The 20,883-nt window shown below is 51.6% G+C and overlaps 1 protein-coding gene across 1 annotated transcript in view; it reads right to left on the bottom strand.

Moving 5' to 3' along the window:
• Positions 1-13,143, bottom strand: part of RNF111 (ring finger protein 111) — a 25,702-nt gene extending 12,559 nt beyond the window's left edge. The window contains 7 exon segments of the mRNA XM_015420193.1: positions 1-77; positions 318-567; positions 2,095-2,429; positions 4,950-5,147; positions 7,143-7,306; positions 10,793-10,919; positions 12,231-13,143. The exon segment at positions 1-77 is cut by the window's left edge and continues 308 nt beyond it. Of these exon segments, the coding sequence (XP_015275679.1) occupies positions 1-77; positions 318-567; positions 2,095-2,429; positions 4,950-5,147; positions 7,143-7,306; positions 10,793-10,919; positions 12,231-13,143 (2,064 nt within the window).
• Positions 13,144-20,883: the final 7,740 nt, after the last annotated feature.

The following is a 20,883-nucleotide window of genomic DNA, read 5'->3' on the forward strand; positions in this document are numbered from 1 at the left end:
GGGGGGCAGGGGCGGGTTCCCGTGGGAGTGGGGGCAGGCAGAGGCTTGGGGGTGAAGAGGCCGAGTCAAAGAAGCATCTGGGGAGGGCAGAAGGCGGAGAGACCCGTCAGCGCTGCCAGTCCCTTCCTGCGTCAGTCCAGCACGATCGCCCAGACCCTCTCCCCCTCTGCTGCCCCCCGTCAGGGTCCCGGCCTTCCCTCGGGGCCAGGGGACCCCTGCAGCACCAGACTGAGAGGAGCTGCCACCGGCAGGCCTGAGGACCCCCTGGGGAAGAAACCTGCCCCCCTCCTCCCCCGAGGGACCGCGGCCGTACTCACAAGGCGAGTGCATGTAATGCCGGCAGGACGACAGCGAAGCCTGGGGCGGGGGCTGCGGCGCAGCGACCACGTTCGTGCCGTACCCGTCCAGGGCGATGGGGTGGCCGGGGGCGGTGCCGGCGGGGTGGCCGTAGACGGACGTCCGGGAGGAAGAGCCCGGGCAGCAGGGGTCGAAGGCCGAGGCGCCCTGGAAAGAGCCGCCCCCGTGGGTCCGGAGGCCGCTGCTGCTCAAGTCGACGGGGAGGGCCTGCTGGAGGGAGGGGCCAAGAGGACAGGCTTAGTTGCCGCACGGGCGGCGGGAGAACGCCCTGCTGCGGGTGGACGGGACGGGGCTCCTTTGCGGCCTCTCATTCCTTCGAAATGTTCCCGTCAGGCCTCCTTCTTGAGGCAGAGGAACGAGTAGGAGGAGGAGAGGGAGAGCAAGAGAAGGAAGAAGAGGAGGAAGTGGAGGAGGAAGAGAAGGGAGGAGGAAGAAGAAGAAGAAGAAGAAGAAGAAGAAGAAGAAGAAGAAGAAGAAGAAGAAGAAGAGGAGGAAGAGAAAGAAGAGGAGGAAGAAGAAGAGGAGGAAGAGGAATTAGAAGAGGAGGAATTAGAAGAGGCGGAAGAAGAAGAGGAGGAAGAGAAGGAAGAAGAGGAGGAGAAATTGGATTTATATCCCACCCTTCACTACCCGAAGGAGCCTCAGAGCGGCCTACAATCTCCTTTCCCTTCACCTCCCCACAACAGACGCCCTGTGAGGCAGGAGGAGCGGAGAGAGCTCCTATGAGGACTGCCCTTGAGAGAACAGCTCTGAGAGAACTTGTGACTGACCTAAGGTCACAACAGCAGCTGCTGCACGTGGAGGAGTGGGGAATCAAACCCGGTTCTCCCAGATTAGAGTCCGCGCTCCTAAACACTACGCCAAAGTGGCTCTCCCTCCGCCTCGAAAGCCACTGCCAGTCCCAGCGGACAAGAGGGGCCTGGGGTCTGACTCGGCAGAAGACAGCTTCGAGGGTTCAGGCGGACATAGTCCTGGCCATCCACTAACTCCACCACTTTCCCCCTCCTGCTCCAGCCCAATGAAGTGCCCCCCCCCCCAGTTTGTCCAAGAGAGAGCGAGGCTCCTCGGGAATAGGAGAGGAAACAGAACAGGGGTTTGCAAAGGAAGAGGGGAACCATGAGAATGCCACCTCTCCCCAAAGCTTCTGTTCCACCAAAGAAGAAGAAGAAAAAGAAGAAGAAGAGGAGGAGGAGACTGGATTTATACCCCGCCCTTCACTACCCAAAGGAGTCTCAGAGTGGCTTAACAACTCCTTTTCCCTTCCCCTCTCCACAACAGACACCCTGTGGGGCTGAGAGAGCTCTGACAGGAACTGCTCTTAACAGCTCTGACAGAACTTGTGACTGACCCAAGGTCATCCAGCAGCTGCAAGTGGAGATGTGGAGAATCAAACCCGGTTCTCCCAGATTAGAGTCCACACACTTAATCACGACACCAAGCTGGCTCTCGGCTGGATACACTAAACTAGCTGCACGGCTGGACACACCTACCGGCAGTCGAGCAATCTTTGCAGCACCCCCCCTCTAAGGCAGGCGACTTCGATCATCTCTATAGTTCAACCAGTACCTCCTCTAAAGACAAGTGGGAGATCTGAACCCGGGACATTGCCGCGCGCAGCTCTCTCGCTCTCTCTCAGCTGCCACACGACACCAGAAAAGACAACCAGCGCCAGGCGGTGACGACGTGGGCCACGGCGCTTTCTGCCCACGACATCAAGGATACGTAAACTCCACCTGCCTGATCGTGGTAAGCGGTGCCGGAGCTCCCGCTCGGCCCGGCAGGCGCCGGCGCCGGGGGCCGTTCGGCGGGGCAGCTGGACTCGCTGAAGGGCGGCGAGAGGGGGACGCTGGCGTGGGGGCTGTGGTGGTGGTGGTGGTGGTGGTGCTGCTGCTGCTGCTGGAAGGGGTGGCTGTGCTGCTGGAAACAGCTGGCCGGAGGGTGGCCCAGGACCGGGTGGCTCTGCGAAGACCCCCCGCCGCAGGGGGAGTGCTGGGGGCAGCATGACGGCAGCCGCGGCAGGGCAGGAGGGCCGGGGTCCAGGCTGGAGCTGGAGGGATTTCCTCTCATGTCGTCTGAAACGTCTCCTTTTCCCTCCCCCTCCCCACAGCAGACACCCTGTGTGAGGTCGGCGGGGGGCTGAGAGAGCTCTGAGAGAAACTGCCCTTGAGAGAACATCTCCGAGAGAACCTGTGGCTGACCCAAGGTCACACCGGCAGCTGCATGCGGAGGAGGAGTGGGGAATCAAACCCGGTTCTCCCGGATTAGAGTCCGCGCTCTTAACCACAACACCACACTGGCTCTCTCTGAAAGCTCTGCACCATCACAGCGCCGAATCTGAAACACTTGCTGATTTTAAACAGAGACAGGCCGAGGTCCAGAGGAAGAACCGGGTGCTTCCCTGCCTTCCACCCCAAATAGTGTAGGGACACGCACCCCCCTGAGCAGTTTCCTGTCCCCACAGTCCTGAGCCTCAGTGCCTCTGGAGCCCCCCCCCCCCCCTGACAAAGGGCCAGAGACTGGCCCAAGGAATGGGGATACTGGAAGCTTGAGGCTCCTTAACTCTGTTCCCTCTAGACCCGGGTTCCCCAACCTGTGGGTTGACTCGAGACGCAAAAGTGGGCCTTGAAGCCTCTGAAAGTGGGCTGCAGGTCAGCCCTCCCTAATGGCCCCCCACACACCAGTGTTCCCTCTAAGCTGAGTTACTGTGAGCTGGCTCACAGTTTCTTAGCCTCCGGCTCACACATTTTTGCCTTCGCTCAGGAAGGGACGGCTCCAGAGCAAACGAATTGACGCAGTAGCCAAAGTCGCTCGCTCACAACTTTAATACCGGCAGCTCACAAAGTAGAATTTTTGCTCACAACACTCCACAGCTTAGAGTAGAGATGTGAAGGCCCGGAAAAAAAACGGAAAAATTTGGGAAAAAACACGCGTTTTTCCCCGTTTTTTTCCTGAAGCATTTTTGTTTTTTTCCGAAAAATTGGAAAAATTGAAAAAAGAAAAAAGAATTGATTATGGAACGTTTTATTTTAACATGATGAATAAAATATTTTAAGACAAGGTGTTCAAATATTTTCCAAATCATTTCTAAAATATATATATATGGTATCAGATTGATCTAATTTCTGTGCCCTGAGGACAAGCAAGTCCTAGGTTACAAACCTAGCTTAGAGGGAGCATTGCCCCCTGCCCCACCCTTTCCACTGTTCTCTTTTGCATTTTGGAAAACCGAGATCTGACCCTGGAAACAGGATCTTCCCTGTCATACATTAGCTGATGGTCACTAGAGAGGGTTTCATAGAATTTTGGGGGGGGGGGGTGTTAGATGGAGTCCCAGAGAGGGAGATGGTGGTCAAAGGCAGGAATCTAACCCTCCATGTGCAAAGGCTGTGTTGTGCCAGAATGCCACTCGCTTGAGGTTCACAGTGAGGGTGGCTGCGCTGCGCCCTCACTGTGATGTCTGCTGGTTTCTCAAAGCCGTCTGGTTGGCCGCTGCAGAAAACGGGATGCTGAAACAGATGTGTGCCAGGTCAAAGTTCGCCTGGGATGCCAAAAACCCTTGGGCCAGCCACGGATCGGTCACCGTACCGAGTCAATTTGGGACTGGTGGGTCACCATAGTGGAAAAGGCCGGAAACCGCTGAACTAGGGGACTCTCAGATTCCTTAAATCAAACAAACAAACCCCCAAACAAGTAGGTTAGCCGTGTTAGTCTGTCTGTAGCAGTAGAAAAGGGACAAGAGTCCGGGAGCACCTGAAAGACTAAGAAAATATGTGGCAGGGGAGGAGCTTTCGTGAGTCACTGCTCGCCGAGTCCATCTGTCCTATATCCCAGAGACGGCCGTGATTTCAGATGCCAAATGACATTAGCAGGTAAATGACAATAGCAGGCATGACTCAGGTCTAACATGCAGAGGAGTGGTAGGCTTGGAGAAATCTGCACTGGTAATGAGATGGGAGGCCAAGGTCTTGATTCAGTCTCTTACAAAGGAACTTCAAAAGGAGCTTAGAAAGAGAGACTGCTGAATTGCAACTGATAATGAAGCTCACGACAATGCGTCCTCCCGGACTGAACTGAGACCTAGGTTTCCTTGTTCATTTGTTTTAACTGATATTGTATTTATTAATTGTTTTAACTTTTTGTTATGTTATTTAATCTTGTTAGCCGCCTTGAGCCTGCTTATCAGGCGAGGCGGGGTATAAATACAAGCAATAAATAAATAAATTACCAATGCTGATTTTCTCCCAGCCTTCTACTACCCCCCTCCTTATCACATCTCATCCAATCACACCTGCTATTGTCATTCGGCATCTGAAATCACTCCACTTTCCAAGATATAAGGACAGATGGATTCTCATTCTAGCTGCAGCTGAAGAACTGAGCAGTGACTCCCGAAAGCTCCTCCCCTGCCACAAATTGTGTTAGTCTTTATGGTGCAACTGGACTCTTGCTCTTTTCTACCGCCACAAACAAGAAGGGCTCCTGCAGCAAAAATGGCACTTTACAGTTTCCACACAAGGGCAGCCCCAGTACTCTCCCCCATCGGGGCAAAGCGGGAGCCCAACGCTTATTCCGGAAGCGGCTTGATTCGGTACCTCCTGCCGAACTCCCGGCGGCACTGCTGTTGGCGAGGGAGACCAGAGGCTCCGGGGCGGCTGCCGTCTGGCTGCTGGAGACGCTCGGAAGGATCTCGAGGGCCTGCTCCACGGTGGCCCTGCTGGAGCTCTCGCTGGGGGCAGAAGTGGCTGGCTGGGCATCCCCTCTGGAGGACATGGTTGGCACAACGGTGGGCTCTGGGGGAAGCAGAAGGACATTCTAGCCATGGGACGTGTTTGGTGGTGGAAAGGGCTGCCCAGTCACAGACGACTTATGATGAAACCCACCCCCCCTTCATGGGGTTTTCAAGGCAAGAAGAAGAGATTTCTACCCCGCCCTTCACTCGGGAGTCTCAGAGCGGCTTACAAACGCCTTCCCCTCCCCTCCCCTGTGAGGTAGGCGGGGCTGAGAGAGCTCTCTCTCGAGAACTGCTCTTTCAAGGACAGCTCTGAGACAACTTGTGCCTGACCCAGGGTCACCCAGCAGCTGCAAGCGGAGGAGTGAGGATTCAAACCCGGTTCTCCCAGATTAGAGTCTGCGCACTTAACCGCTACACCATGGCGCACTTAACCGCTACACCATGGCCTGCCTCTGCGTAGCGACCCTGGACTTTCCGGGTGGTCGCCCATCCGAGTACTGAACCGGGCCGACCCTGCTTAACTTCTGAGATGTGACGAGATTGGGCTAGCTTGCGCTACTGTAAGGAATAGCCGCTATCAAGACTTTGCATTGTTTGGGTTTATCACTCTCCTTAGAGGCTGTAAGTTTTGGCAGCCCCCTGGCCCAGCCGGCTAAGAGCAATGGGCTTGTTTTCATTACATCCACCTGTGGCTGTTGGCTGTTAACAGAACCGTCCTTGGGAGTCTCCCTACATTGTTTCAACCTACCCGTGCCAATTAGCTAAGCGCTTCCTGGCTAGCTGATGGGTTCATGGGCTCAAATCTCACACACCACATCTTTTTTATCACAAACATACAATTGCCTTCTCTACCAGAAGCACTACTCTTAAACAATTGGTCAGATCCACGTGGCAGTAGGAGCAAGACCGGACTCATCCATACCCTGTGGGCTATAGCCGAGAGTACAATAGCAGCAGCCTGTCTGGACAAATCTCCTCCTACAATCAATTCCTGGAAAAACCATATCTGGGACCACTTCGTTATGTCTAAAATATCAATTAGCACACTTAATCTCTCATCCAGCAAGATTTAAGAAAGGTTTATAGCATCTTGGTACCCTCTCATTACTAAAATAGCTGAAAATGATGTAATACCAGCAAACCCTTCATACAGGTGAATGATTTACTTTTGAAGCTCGACCCTAAAGCCTAATAACATCCAAATCATTTCCAACATAAAGCCATAAGGTCTGATTGTTAAGGTATGTTTATATTGTACTACGGACAAAACCTAAAATGCTTTGTGACATGTTACATAGATCCTTTACATTCTAGGCCTTGACTGAGTCAATTATATAGGTAAAGGTAAAGGTTTCCCTTGCTCGAAAGCCAGTCGAATACGACTCCAGGGGTGCAGTGCTCATCTCCATTTCCAAACCGAAGAGCCAGCGCTGTCCAAAGACATTTCCATGGTCATGTGGCCAGCATGAATTAGACGCCGAGGCGCACGGAACGCTGTTCCCTTCCCACCGAAGTGGTACCTATTTATCTACTTGCAATTTCTTGCTTTTGAACTGCTAGGCTGGCAGGAGCTGGGGCCAGAGACGGGAGCTCACTCCGTCATGCGGCACTCGGGTCTCGAACTGCTGAACTACTGATCTTCTGGTCTGCAGCTCAGCACCTTAACCACCTGAGCCACCACAGCCCCTAGTCAATTATATATGTACGCTCTAGTCTACTTTTGTACCTCACCTAAAGACGTTTACTGTGACTGTTTTGTAATAATGTTAAATTATCTAATAAAAATTTAAATGGGGGGGGGGGAGACAGGTGAGAAGAGGCTATTTCTTCCATCCTCCCAGAACACGGACTGTCCGGACTGTCCAGGATGGACTTCCTCTCTCAAGCCTAGCAGCAAGAACCACGCGACGGCCCTGCATCGGACGAGCTAGCTTTTAATGCACAGCAAGGCACCTTTCAGCCAGATGTAGTTCAGTGTTATTCTTTCCTTTACAGGACACCGACCAGATTCTCACAAGGAAGAGGACGAGGATTTCTCCTTCTTACTACCTACCGTCTTCATCCACTGTGAGGTCGACCACCTCTGCCGCGCTCTGCCTCAGCGGCTGTATGACTGTAGAAATTCTGTTGCGGTTCCGTTGCTCCTGCGACCGTGGGGCGTGGGAGTTCGAACTGTGACTCCAGTGGGACCTAGAGTGCCCCAGTGAGGAACGAGACCTGGCGGAAAACACACACCCGGGAGGGAAAATATTGTTGTTTATTAACCGTGCCAAACTGCTCACGGCGAGCAGGTCTCGCGATCTAGGAAACCAGCGGGTAACTCAAAGAACATCAATTCAGGCTGCAGTTTGCTTTTTAACTTTATTGTTTTGTTTTCAGGCTACTTATGTGATCCAATGGTGGAGTCAGTGGATGAACGAAAGAAGTTGGAGACAAGCTGAGGCGTGGCAGGAAACTGACTACTCTTCAATGGAAGAAGAAGAAAAAGAAGAAGAAAGGGGGGGGAGATTGGATTTCTACCCTGCCCTTCACTACCCAAAGGTGTCTCAGAGCGGCTTACAAACTCCTTTCCCTTCCCCTCCCCACAACAGACACCCTGTGAGGTAGGTGGGGCTGAGAGAGCTCTGACAGAAACTGCTCTTGAGAGAACAGCTCTTATCAGAACTACAACTTGCCCACGGTCATCCAGCCAGGTGCAAGTGGAGGAGTGGGGAATCAAACCCGGTTTACCCAGATTAGAGTCCGCGCACTTAACCACCGCACCAAACTGGCTGTTGTGGGGAGAAGAGGAGAAGACTAGATTTATGCCCCACCCTTCACTTGGAGTCTCAGAATGGCTTACAATCTTCTTTTCCTTCCCCTCCCCACAACAACCCTGGGAGGTAGGTGGGGCTGAGAGAGCTCTCTGGAGAACTGCCCTTGAGAGAACAGCTCTGAGAGAACCTGTGACTGACCCAAGGTCACACCAGCAGATGCATGTGGAGGAGTGGGGAATCAAACCCGGTTTTCCCAGATTAGAGTCCGCCACTCCTGACCACTACACCAAAGCAGGATAGACTGAACTGTGAATATGCACAGCCCGAAAACAGTCAGTTACCACTGCCTTGTGAGGAGGGATTTATGGAGGTAAAGTAATTTTAGAACCAGAGGGGAGTTACTTACCAAAAAAAGTTACCAATTTTAGCCAGAGAAACATATTATGATTATTATTATCATTATTATTGTTGTTGTTGTTATTATTACTATTATTATTTTCCACTTATTAATCCCCTATCCCCACAGTTGTGGGGCTCCAGGTGATGTACAAAATTCTAAAAACATTAAAAATATGCGCATTTTGGAATCTGGAAACGCGAAGCAGCCTTTAGCCGCCAATACGGAGGAGCCCGCGTTCAGAACATTCTAGCCAGCGTCTGTTCATCCTTGATCAAGGCATCGAGTAATGCTCTGTGAGCACCATTTGACATTTTAAAACACTGCTGCAAGAGAAAGAGCAAAATAATTGATAGCTTGAGAAGCGGACAAACGTTCCCCCCCCCCCTTCGGATTGTGACAGAACCCTCCTGGCGCGAAGCGGAGGGCAGCGCTCCGGTGCCACGCCAAAACAGGAAAAGGAGGCGCGTGGTTTAATGGGAAAAACAAGGAAGAGGACCAAGGCCCCCCTGAGGGGCCCGGAGCCAAACGAAAAGGCATAACGCCTCGTTGCCTGGCTTCCCACACTGCTCTGGTGAGGAGACCAACTTCTCATAGGCCCTTATTGAAAGGCAGGGCACAGCCCTCTACAGCAGGATGCACTGACTGATTTCTGGAGACGGGTTACGTACTGTCTTGTGTACACGCATCTGACAGTAACCACCCTCAGGGTGTGCAAACTGTACTTTGAGTACGTTGAGTACACCCAAAGCATTCTTCTCTTCCCTTTCACATTGCTCTTTTTATTGGCACAGGAGGCTGGACGTTCAGAACTGGGAGACCTGAACAGCCCAAACCCCACAAAACAGTGTGGCGAAACCATATTGACAAATCACCCTCTGCTTTACCAGCAGACAAGATTCTAGTTTAAAGGCTGCCATGTTTCTGGGAAAGAAAGGGCTTGTAAGCAATGCTCCCTCTAAGCTGTGGAGTCTTGTGAGCCAAAATCCTACTTTCTGAGCTGTGAGCGAACGATTTGGCTGCTGCGTAAATTAGCTTGCTCTGGAGCCCTCCTTCCTGAGCTAAGCCGGAGGCTAGAAAACTGTGAGCTAGCTCAGCTTGGAGGGAACATTGCTCGTAAGCAGTGTTCCCTCTAAGCTGAGTTAGTGTGAGCCAGCTCCTAGTTTTTTAGCCTTCAGCTCACACATTGTTGCCTTAGCTCAGAAAGGATGGGGCTCCAGAGCAAACAAATTTATGCCACAGCCAAATCGCTCGCTCACAACTTTAACACCAGTAGCTCACAAAGTAGAATTTTTGCTCACAAGACTCCACAGCTTAGAGGGAACACTGCTCGTAAGTGTCCTCTGGCAAGAGGATGGGCTCTCTTGTCCCCATCCTCTGTGCAGACAAAATGGAGCGACGGAGGTTTTCAAAAACCGCTATGGTGACGATGAAACGCCCTTTCCTGATGGACTTCTGAAAACCCAGGCCGGGGGTGGTGGTGGTAGGGGAGAATACAAGATACGCTGCGGTTAAAGAAACTATTGCTCACACGTGTTTGTTTTTTAAACCATGCCTGACCCACAATGTGACAAGTATAACCAAACGATAACAGGGAATCTCCATCCCCCCCCCCCATCCTTGAAGCCTGGTGGGGATGGGAAAGAGCCCTCAAGTCACAGCTCACTTACGGCGACCCCTCATGGGGTTTCCGAGGCAAGAGAGGTTCAGAGGTGGTTGGCCGTCGCCTGCCTCTGTGTCGTGACCCTGGTATTCCTTGGAGGTCTCCCATCCAAATACTAGCCAGGGTCGACCCAGCTTAGCTTCCGAGATCGAACTAGCCCGGGCTATCCATGTTGTTGGAAGACAAGGACCAGACGCTGTCTCTTAGCCTCAGTCTCTGGGCGGGTGTGTGTGTGTGTGTGTGTCACAGAAGAGGCAGAAAGACAGGCAAACTGTGAGTTTCCTTCCTGTTTACTCTTCTGCCTCTGTCCCTTTGATGTGTAGACTGATACTCTCGGGGGAATTGCTTCCGCCCTTCCATTCACACTGCTGTCTCGCACACACACAAAGAAAGAGCATGTTTGCTCTCCATCTTTGCACCATGGGTGCTGGACAGGCCACTCTGCACCTGCATCCCTCCTAGGTAGTCAGAATAGATTCTGCTCCTATCTCTCATCTCAGTTATGCTATCTAGAGTGGAGTGCACTAAATAAAGAACTCTTTATTCGTTCTGAAACTGATAAGTGGCTCTGTGTAACCCTGTAGGTTTGCCAGCACATACAGAACAAAGTAGCTCTGCTGAGTGTGGCCTGTTTGTGCACTCTGCTAAACTGATACAGGTTCCTGGCTTACCATACCAGTGAAGCATGCTCAAGCCATATATGTTACCAACCCTCCCACTTCTGTGACTCAACGGGGTCCTATTTTTCGGCATACCTGTGGCACGCCACCCACAGATGCGGGACTCTCTACTCTGGCCCCTGTTTCGGTGCTCAGCCATCCGCTCTGACCACGTTCCCACAAAACAAGAATGACACGGGCCACCAGAAGGGTTAATGGAAGCCTTACCGGTAACTTTCACCGACCGTTACAATCTCTACTTCACTGTCTGTTGAGGTAACATTAATTTCTTCGTTGGCAGTGACTTGGGGTGTGGAGGACGCTTCAATCACCACAACGTCTTCATCGATACTCCCTGGAGGAGGAGATTAAAAAATGGCAGAACACAAAACAACATGGCTGAAGGCCCCCAAAAGAGTTGTGCGAGGATTGGATTTCACAGGGTATTAAATATACATGGCTTGAAAGGGAGGCAATCAATAACCATTTTGAGAAAATGCACGAAGAATTAGGAAAATGACTCTTTTCGGTGGTAGTTACGTTTAGTTTCAGGAGACTCCTCGCCCTGCTGACGGTGCCCAAGGAAGAAGAAGACGAGATTGGATTTATACCCCGCCCCTCACTACCCAAAGGTGTCTCAGAGTGGCTTACAAACTCCTTTCCCTTCCCCTTCCCACAACAGACACCCTGTGAGGTGGGTGCGGCTGAGAGAGCTCTGACAGAAACTGCTCTTGAGAGAACAGCTCTTATCAGAACTACGGCTTGCCCAAGGTCATCTAGCCAGGTGCAAGTGGAGGAGGAGTGGGGAATCAAACCCGGTTCTCCCAGATTAGAGTCCGCGCACTTAACCACGCACTTAACCACGACACCAAGCAGGCTCTCCTTCAACAACTGGGGCGGGGGAAAGTATGGAGGGATTGAGGGATGGCAGAGGAAAACCAAGCACCAAGAAAACCAGAACAACTCCACCCTCGAGAGGGAGCAGACAGACTGGGCCAAATCTCTGTTCCCAAGGGGAGACAGTAGCACCTTCTGCCTCCAAAATCAGGAGTGAGCAGGACTGTGAGACCCATTTTGGATTCCCGGGCATGTCCCAGAACTGTAGGACTTCCAGCCCTTCCTTGGGGCTTGCCAACATCATTGTCAGCTGGAGAGCTGATGTGGCCAGGTGACAAGGCTCCGACACACAGAGGGGGTCACAATCGCAGCCCTGGCATGTCGGGAGGCAGCCGGCCCCCTTTTCAGCGCCTGCAGATCAGCTGACGTGGGAGGCACAGACACCATAAAGGCAGCCACGGCCTTTGGTTTTTGCAGGACCTGAAGCACGGCTGCTTAGGAGAGGGTGGTCTGGAGGTCACTCGTTCACCGGGCTGCCACAAGCTGGAAGCAACCTGACGACACTTAGCCCTTGCTCCCCAGCCCGGGGCAAGGGAGGGCCCTCGGGCCCAACCCATCCAGGGGAACTGCCCTTGCCAGAAGCCGGACAGGCGCCCAGCACTCTGACCCACCGGCCTCCCCCACCCCGGCCCAGCTTCTCCCAGGCCCCTTGACAACTGTTGGGTAAACTCTGAGCATCGCAAAACACACACACACACACACACACGCACAAAAACAACCCCTCCAAGAGCGGGACGGTTCAGGCATTCTGCACCAAGGGGGATGTTACCTGAGGGCACGGCAGTACTGCTCTGGTGGTTCTCGCCGGTCGACACGAAGATCTCTTCCTCCCCCTCGGTGGAGGAGCTGGACGAGGACTCGCTGCTCAGGTCGTTCTCGCTGGAGCTGCTGGAGCTGGGCAGCAAGGCGTACTTCCGCCTCGCCAGGACCTCCCGCTTCTTCCGCTGCATCAAAATCCGCTCCTTCTGGTTCTGAGTCCGCTGCGAGGAGCTCGCCTTCACAAACCTCTTCCGGTAGGGGAGCCTCCGCAAGGAGCCGCCGCCGCTGCCGGCAGCAGCAGTGCCGCCGGCACCGGGGAAGCAGGGCCTTTTCATCAGCAAGCCCGAGACGGGCTCCGGTTCTGTCCGAGGCCACTTCTGCGGCCGGGAACCGGGAGTTCTGCCGGACGCGCTCAGCGCCGCCCGCGTGTGCCTGGCGGGGGCAGCCTCCTTGTCCTCCTCGGAGGTCACTGTGTCGGAGTCCCCGAAATGCAAGCTGGACGAGGGGGAGGACACACACTCGCTGAAAGAGGAGTCGTTGTCCTCGCTCTGCGTGTCGAGGCGCTGCCTTAAGCCCAAGAGACGCGGGTTGGCCTTGCCGCCGCCACAGCTCTGCGCGTACGAGGGGCCGGCCTGGTGGCTCTTGCATTTCTTCCGCATGACCACCGCCTCCTGCTCCGGGCGGCCGCCTTCCACCTCCTTCTGCTTCCGGGAGTCGTCGCACAAGTGGGAGAAGTCCTCCCCGACTTTGCTGGCCACCATCTCCACCTCCTCCGGGAAGCTTTTGGCAGCTTCCACGGGCGGGGGGTTCAAGAGGGCCCCCTTGAGACTCTCCGGCCTCTTTGGTGCCCCAGAGGAGACGTCACTCTTCATATCCGCTTCTGGGGGGTGGGCAAGGCCGCATTCAGGAGTCCATTGCGACATGGGAAACCACAGGGGAGGCCTGGGGCAGAGACAGGAACGAGACAGGGGTCACCTGCTGAAGAGGTCAGCCCTTTGTTTTCAGTACAAGCACTTCAGGCGCTGCCCACGTGGGCAGGGTGCGAATGGCAACCAGGACACTTCCTGCCCAAGAGTCAAGGCAGGCCTGCTTGCATTTCTGGACACTCCCTTACCCCTAAGGGAAAGCACCGCCGTCCGTGAATAGATGCACAGGATCCAGACAATGCTCCCTCTAAGCCAGTGGTGGCAAACCTATGGCACGGGTGCCAGAGGTGGCACTCAAAGCCCTCTCTGTGGGCACGCGTGCCATCGCCCCAGCCAGGCTCAGACCATCATTAAAGTGTCGAATTCTCTGCCAAATAATTTTAAGTAAATGAAAGCATTTGGGATTGCTTTCCTTACTTTGTTTGGATCATCTTAAGTTAATGTATGAGTTGTTTTTTCTAAAGTAAAACCTCAGTATTCAGGTTAAATTGCTGTGTTGGCACTTTGTGATAAATAAGTGGGTTTTGGGTTGCAGTTTGGGTACTCGGTCTCTAAAAGGTTTGCCATCACTGCTCTAAGCTGTGGAGCCCTGTGAGCAAAAATTCTACTCTGTGAGCGACTGGCATTAAAGCTGTGAGCGAGCGATTTGGCTACTGCCTAAATTAGTCTGCTCTGGAGCCATCCTTCCTGAGCTGAGGCAAAAAGGTGTGAGCTGGAGGCTGAAAGACTGTGAGCTAGCTCACACTCACTCAACTTAGAGGGAACCCTGGATCCAGCCCACCATGAAGAAATACAAATCCTGCACACATCAACAGAAACACAGCAGATAGGCTACTCTTACAGCAGTGGACAGTGCCACAGAGTGGACCACACCAAAAGGGACTTAAAACAACTCTGGTTTTACTTTTTCTCCCTTTGATATAGCAGAAAAATTGGTGGTGGCACAGCGTTTGGTACAGAGACTCCTTTAAATGAAAAAAAACACCCAGCGAATAAATCCTAATTGCACGCTCCCTCCTGTCTCCATCCCTTCCCCCAGATCTCGACTAGCACAGAGCAGAAGTGAAAGAGGCACGGGGAGGAGCCAGTGGTGAGTGGTTCACCTTTCCACGGAATTCCCGGATCTGAGGACAACTCACAAAGCGACCACGTGGGTGCTAATGAAAGGCCCGAATATTTTCTCCATGCGCAGCTGTTAGATACACGTGCTCCCCGCGAGCATTGCTAGCACAACCACCACAAAGAAGGTCCCTGGAGAATCTGGAGCCCCCCCTCTCCGGGGAAAACAGACGCACAGAGAAAGGGACCGAGATGGTGAGGAGCTGGGGTTTCTGGCAAGGCGGGCTCCTTGCTTCCAGCTCCCACCTAGGCGGATGTACAAATTCTTAAAAACTAAGAACTGTGCATGGACAGGCAGACCTCTCCTCAGAGGGTCAAAGGAGGAGAAATGTCTGGGGTTTTTTTGGGGGGGGCTGTTCAGGAGGCTCTCCTCATTGAGATGCAGTCAGGCCCATAGCTACGGTGGGGTTTGGGGGGCTCTGCCCCCCACAAGAATTTTTTCCTGTAAATGCTTTTTTCTATCATTGTAAAATGTTTTTTTAAAGGTGTGCGTTCCTTTAAGCAGAGTGGGGTGCTGTAGTGGACTAATTCCCACACTGAGCAAGGGGGTTGGAGTAGGTGACCTCCAGGATCCCTTCTAACTCTGGGTCAAGAAACTGGTCTCCTTTCAGAGAGTTTTCCTGCCCAAGTGTTAGCTTTTCTTGACTACAGAAGTCATCAGCCCCCACCTGCCGGCTTGTTCTCAGAACTGTTGCTTAGGCTGCCAGAAGAGATGAACTTGCAGCGGCTGAGAACTGTCATCTAAAGTGGTTGACACCTTGCAGTTTAGAGACTGGCTCAATGGCTTCTCTTTCTGCACTGAGAACTCCAGTCCCACCAGAAAAATATTTGCCCCACAAGCCACAGAATCCCGGCTACGGGCCTGGATGCAGGGCCTCCGACCTGCAAGAACTCTCACAAGCTTCAAAAGCCCCATGATAACTGACACGCCTTGCTCTTTCTTTTTCCAGTAAGCAGTAAATTATTGCATTGGCTCCCTGAACTCGGGCAACAGCACAGACTGTCGAGGTGCCACGCTGAGGTGTTGGGAGGCATAAGAAGGTCATCAGAAGAGCCCTGCTGGATCAGACCAGGGAGGGTCCTTCTAGTCTAGTATCCTGCGCCACACACACCATGGCCACCCAGCTGACCTGAAGGGCTAAGAAACAGGGCACAGAGGCCAAGACCCCACAGTTGCCTCCCAGCACTGGTAAATGGAAGCTGGGAGGTTCCCTTCCGTCACTGTGGCTAAGAGCCAGTCATGGATCCGACCTTCCAGAGGCGGTCAAAAACTGGACTCTTACAGACATTGCTGGCGGGACTGTATAAATATAAGAAACTTTTGGAAATCAGTACTAAAACAAATTTATGCTATAACTAAATTTGAGGTCCCATTTGAAACGAAATCTTTAGTATTAAACTACTGGCCTGCTGCCAAATGCCATATGCCCAATTCTGGCCTAATAGAAATACTTTGTGCAGCAGCTCAAGCCGTCATTGCTAGGTTTTTGAAAGATGACAAAAGACCTACCATATCCAATTGGTTTTTAAAAGTTCAGGAATTCTGTATAATGGGATAAATTAGCAGACTCCATGTTACCAGGTGAATCCGAACCTTATATCTCGAACTTTGTTAAAAATTTGGTTTCTAGTTCTCGAGTACTTTGCTTCTCAAAAAGAATTTGAACCTGTTCTGGAAACTATCAACGTTGTGTATTAGTTCTAAATTCACATACCCTTCTTCCCTCAATGTAATTTTGGATGTTATTACTGTTACAATTGCATATTTTTAGCCGGTTGTTGCTATTACGTCTTTCTTAAGCCTGCATATGTTTATCAATTTCAATAAAGCTTCTTTTATTAAAAAAAAAATCTGCCTAAACCCGCTTTCAAAGCCATCTATACTCATGGGAATCCCCAGGCAGTAAATTCCACAAGTGAATTATGTGCGGAGTAAAATAATGTTTCCTTTTGTCTGTCTGGAACCTCTTGCCCACTGACTTCACTGGGTGCCCCCAGTTCTAGGTATTATAGCCCGGCTCATCTCAGCATGATGGAATCCAGATTCTCAATGCTGGCGGCCGTTGCCGGGCAAGAAATGGCATCGCCACCCGCCCAGCGTACCGCAGCCAGTGAGAGAGGCACCCCACGTATCACAGAATTGGCCAAGGTACCATAAGGACAAGGCATACCTGGCCTGGAAACAAACTAACTGGGGGGGGAGAAAAAGAGGGGAAGAAAAACTTAACCCAAACATGTCAATTAAAAACATATAACACAAATATTATCAAATATTTAAAAAAAACAGATATAGGCCCATTAGTTGCCCCAAAACAGGATAAAAATCATACACAGGTATGAAGCAGAAAATATATGCGACCAAGACCACGCGCGTTTCAGCCAATTCGGCCTTTCTCGGTGGTCAAACACATATATTGCACCTTCGCTCCGCGTAATACAATGAATACTGAAAAGAGGACCAATGAACTGATATTATGTTTTTAATTGATATTATTTGACCCTTATATTTGTGGTAATTAACCTTCTGGGTTGTTTTTTTAAATTCAGGAAACAAACTATACACGTTTGTTGTGAAGGCAGCTAAGCACCAGACGTTTAAGACAGTGGAAGCTACCGTTTCCAAAACACGAAGAAAAAGCTCCCCCCGTCGCCACTCCCAGCCCAGCGCTTGCACCCATTTTACAGGACCTGGAGGAAGAGCACTGGAACCCAATCTCTACAATACTAAGTGCCGGGTAAGGCAAATAACAGAGCTCCTTGAAACGAGCCCAGCCACTTCTAAGCCAGAAGTCACGGGCTGAACCAGAGATTGTCAGTTTGCAAAGCCCATGAAATACCATCGAGCGGCGACACTCCCAAAGCAAGGCAGCACCAGCAGAGGCCCAGACACAAAAAGAAGAGCTCCACGCAACCCGTTGCGCAGACTGGAGACGACAAGAGGCGTCCACTGGCACAGGACCAACTACTCTGGCTGACCAACTAAATCCACCCCAGAATGCAGCTGCACAAGTTGAAGACCCTAACCCTAACCCACAATTACCATGCGCTAATTAAAATTTTTATAGGTTTTGAGACTGTGAGCTGACCCTAGTTTCCCAGGGTAAGAGCCAAGAAACTATTCAGCAAATTGTTCACATTTATAGAAACCCTACCTGGTGCCGATAAATGCTGTTCGCAACCACAATGTTTTAAAACGTTCTGATTGTTGCACAGAACAGATTTCTTATAAAGTAAACATCAAACCTATTGATGATTAATAAAGGATCCTATCTGTTGTTTAAAAAGGCAGTGTTTAAAAAAACGCTTGACCAGTTGGTCCATCAAAATTTCTGTTCTTCTTGGGGGGGGGGTTGTATTTTTATATGTGTGTGTGCCCCTGGAAGTCATGGCGACCTCTGCTGACTGACCCCTACTGGGGGCCTGGGGGATATCCAGAGAGGTGGCTGAATAAAGCCTGCCCCTGCCTCCCGACTGCTGGTATTCCTTGGAGGTCTCCCATCCAAGTACTTGCCAGGGGCGGCCCCGCTTAGATCCTGAGATCTGATGGGATCGGGCTTGCCTGGGCTATCCAAGTCAGGGCCAGCAAAATTTCTCTTGACCTGTCTAACGGCCAGTCTTAATACCAGCCCAGAATACGAGGCAGTGGGTTTTGAGATGGGATTGCTGTGCTGTGGGACAAACCCACAAAAACGCAGCTCCCACAGGAGGGCAACAATGAGCAACGGGAATGACAGACTCCCACTAGTGAATGTGAGACGTGAGTTCAAACGACGCCACTTCCTAAAGATTATCCATTAAAAAAAAAAAAGCCAGCCGTAACGATAAACTCAGAACCCACTGGACGGAGGAGCAAGAAGCCTTTCTTTCTTTTCTTTTCTTGCCCTCCAACGACAAGCCACGTTTGTTGAAGTTTCTGCGTTCCAGATAAAATAAAACAAAGAGGCAGAGTCCATGTGCAGATTATTAAAGCCACATTCCTGTGACTTGAGAGGCTCACTCAAGCACACACGCCCTTCAAGAACAGGGATACGAAACAGAATGCAAACAGCACCCTGTTATGAACTCCATAAGATTCTTTCGGATTATGGTGCTGGAGAAGACTCTTGAGAGTCCCTCGGACTGCAAGGAGATCGAATCAGTCAACCCCAAAAGAAGTCAACCCTGACTGTTCCCTGGAAGGCCAGATACTGAAGCTGAAGCTCAAATACTTTGGCCACCAAATGAGAAGGGAGCCCTCACTGGAGAAGACCCTGGTGCTGGGAAAGATTGAAGGTAACAGAAGAAGGGGATGGCAAATGATGAGATGGTTAGACAGTGCTATCGATGCAGCGAACATGAAGTTGAGCGAACTCCAGAGCACGACGGAGGACAGGAGGGCCTGGCATGATGTGGTCCATGGGGTCGTGAGGAGTCAGACTCGACTGTGCTACTGAACAGCAACAACCACCACCACAATCTGAGATGGTCCACACAATGAAAAGGCTACGTACACACAAAGGTGAGTTAACAGCACGAGGGAATCCCAAACACAGACCCCTGTTCTGCAAGTATTTAGGCCATATCCCCCTTACATCTCCCCCGTCTAAGTCCACAGTGGCCTCCCAGGGATAAATAAGGAATGCACTGAAGACAGGACTAATCACCTGTCGGGCCACACACACTGGGAAGGGGGCCCCTCCATCTACCACCTCTGCACAAGCAAACAGTACCCCCCTCACCTTCCCAGCAAAGGTCACACAGTTCAGGTCTGACCTTGGTTTGAGCTGGCAGATAACACTGCTTTTCAGCATCTTACCCGGCGGCAATGCTCCCTCTAAGCTGTGGAGGCTTGTAAGCCAAAATTCTACTTGGTGAGCTACTGGCATTGAAGTGGTGAGCGAGCGATTGGGCTGCTGCATAATTTAGTTTGCTCCGGAGCCCCATTGAGTTTGCTCTGGAGCCCCATCCTTCCTCAGCTAGGACAAAAAATGTGTGAGCCGGAGGCTTAAAAAACTGTGAGCTAGCTCACGCTAACTCAGCTTAGGGGGAACACTGCCTGGCGGCATTTCAGCATTTTAATGGCCAATGCAGCTGTAGCGCCATATATAGTTTCAACTGTGCTTGTAAGCCGCCTTGAACCACAATGTGCACTGACTGTTAACGAAGGCATGGATCCTCATGACAGCAAGCACCAGAGAAATCATCAGTACTTAACAACAGAAGCGAAGTTGCCTGCATGCCTTCTCGCTCTCTCCCCCCCCCCCCCCCGCAGAGACCAAGCAGAACCAGAGCCTCCAGTCATCCTCCGGCATCGCTTACTAGAGCGTGCAAGTCATAGCTATGATCTATGTTAACCACGGAAGTGTGCACGCACACCGAACTACGGGTTTAATATCCCTTGGGGTGTTTTGTCACATGACTGAATGAAGCCCTGTCCTGTATTTTTATACACAGAGACGGAGAGAAGGTGAACTAAGCGCTTGTTGGCATGATTTCTCATCACTACCAGCCATCGTTCAAGAACAGGCCTCTTGGAAAATAGACAAAGTTTGCTCACCCTGGAGAAAAACCAAAGCCATCGTACACTCAATGCACAGATGTGTTTTGCCATACCCGTGACGTGCATGTAAAACACGAGACACCCTTCAAATGCGTCTGCATTCACAGCCATCTCACCGACTCTGACCCTCCCACACTTGCGTACAGATGATGACTTTATAGTATAATTAAAGCAACTTTCATTGTTCTGACAACCAGAAATGTCACCGTACAGTGGATGGAGTGATCTTGTACGCCTTCCCCGTTCAAGAAAGCTATTCAAGGACCAGAATGGCCTGCAGTTTGCACATTAAGACAGGGATCTGGAAGACCACAGGCCACGTTCCAGCTCAGCTACAAACTTAACTAAATTGAGTCTCGCGATTCACTGTAAAAGTAACTACCAGATTTGCTGCTGGAATGAACGCAACAGGCCAGTATTGTTACTCAACCTGTAAGTTAAGGACCGGGCTACAGACCAATAAAGCCACGGCTATGAAACAAAGACCTGCTTCTCTACAGCCCACAAACACAACACGACCTGTGGAAGGGCTACATTTGGATTGCAAACACCATCCAGAGCGTCACACTGAACATAAGGCAGAGCTTGAGGGCACATTGCGGTGCGCGCATGGGAAATGTGGTAAACGGCCCTAATCCTCTGCCACTACAAGAACTCCTTTCCACAACAGCACCATCATAAGAACATAAGAAGAGTCCTGCTGGGTCAGACATAAGAACATAAGAGATGCCAATGTTGGATCAGGCCAAAAGCCCATCCAGTCCAACACTCTGTATCACACAGTGGCCAGAAATACCAGGTGCCCTCAGGAGGCCAGTGAGGGCCCATCCAGTCCAGCCTCCCGTCTCACACAGTGGCCAGCCAGGTCCTCTGGAGGGTCATCCACAGGGCATAGAGGCCGAGGCCGTCATAAGAAGTGCCCTGCTGGATCAGACCAGTGAGGGTCCATCTAGTCCTGCATCCCATCTCACACAGTGGCCAACCAGTTCCTCTGGAGGGCCAGCAACAGGGCACAGAGAGGCCGAGGCCTTTGTAAGAACACCGGAAGAGACCTACTGGGTCAGACCAGTGAGGGTCCA

This window comes from Gekko japonicus, unplaced genomic scaffold (genome assembly GCF_001447785.1).
Source record: "Gekko japonicus isolate JY-2015 unplaced genomic scaffold, Gekko_japonicus_V1.1 scaffold369, whole genome shotgun sequence".
Lineage (NCBI taxonomy): Eukaryota > Metazoa > Chordata > Lepidosauria > Squamata > Gekkonidae > Gekko > Gekko japonicus.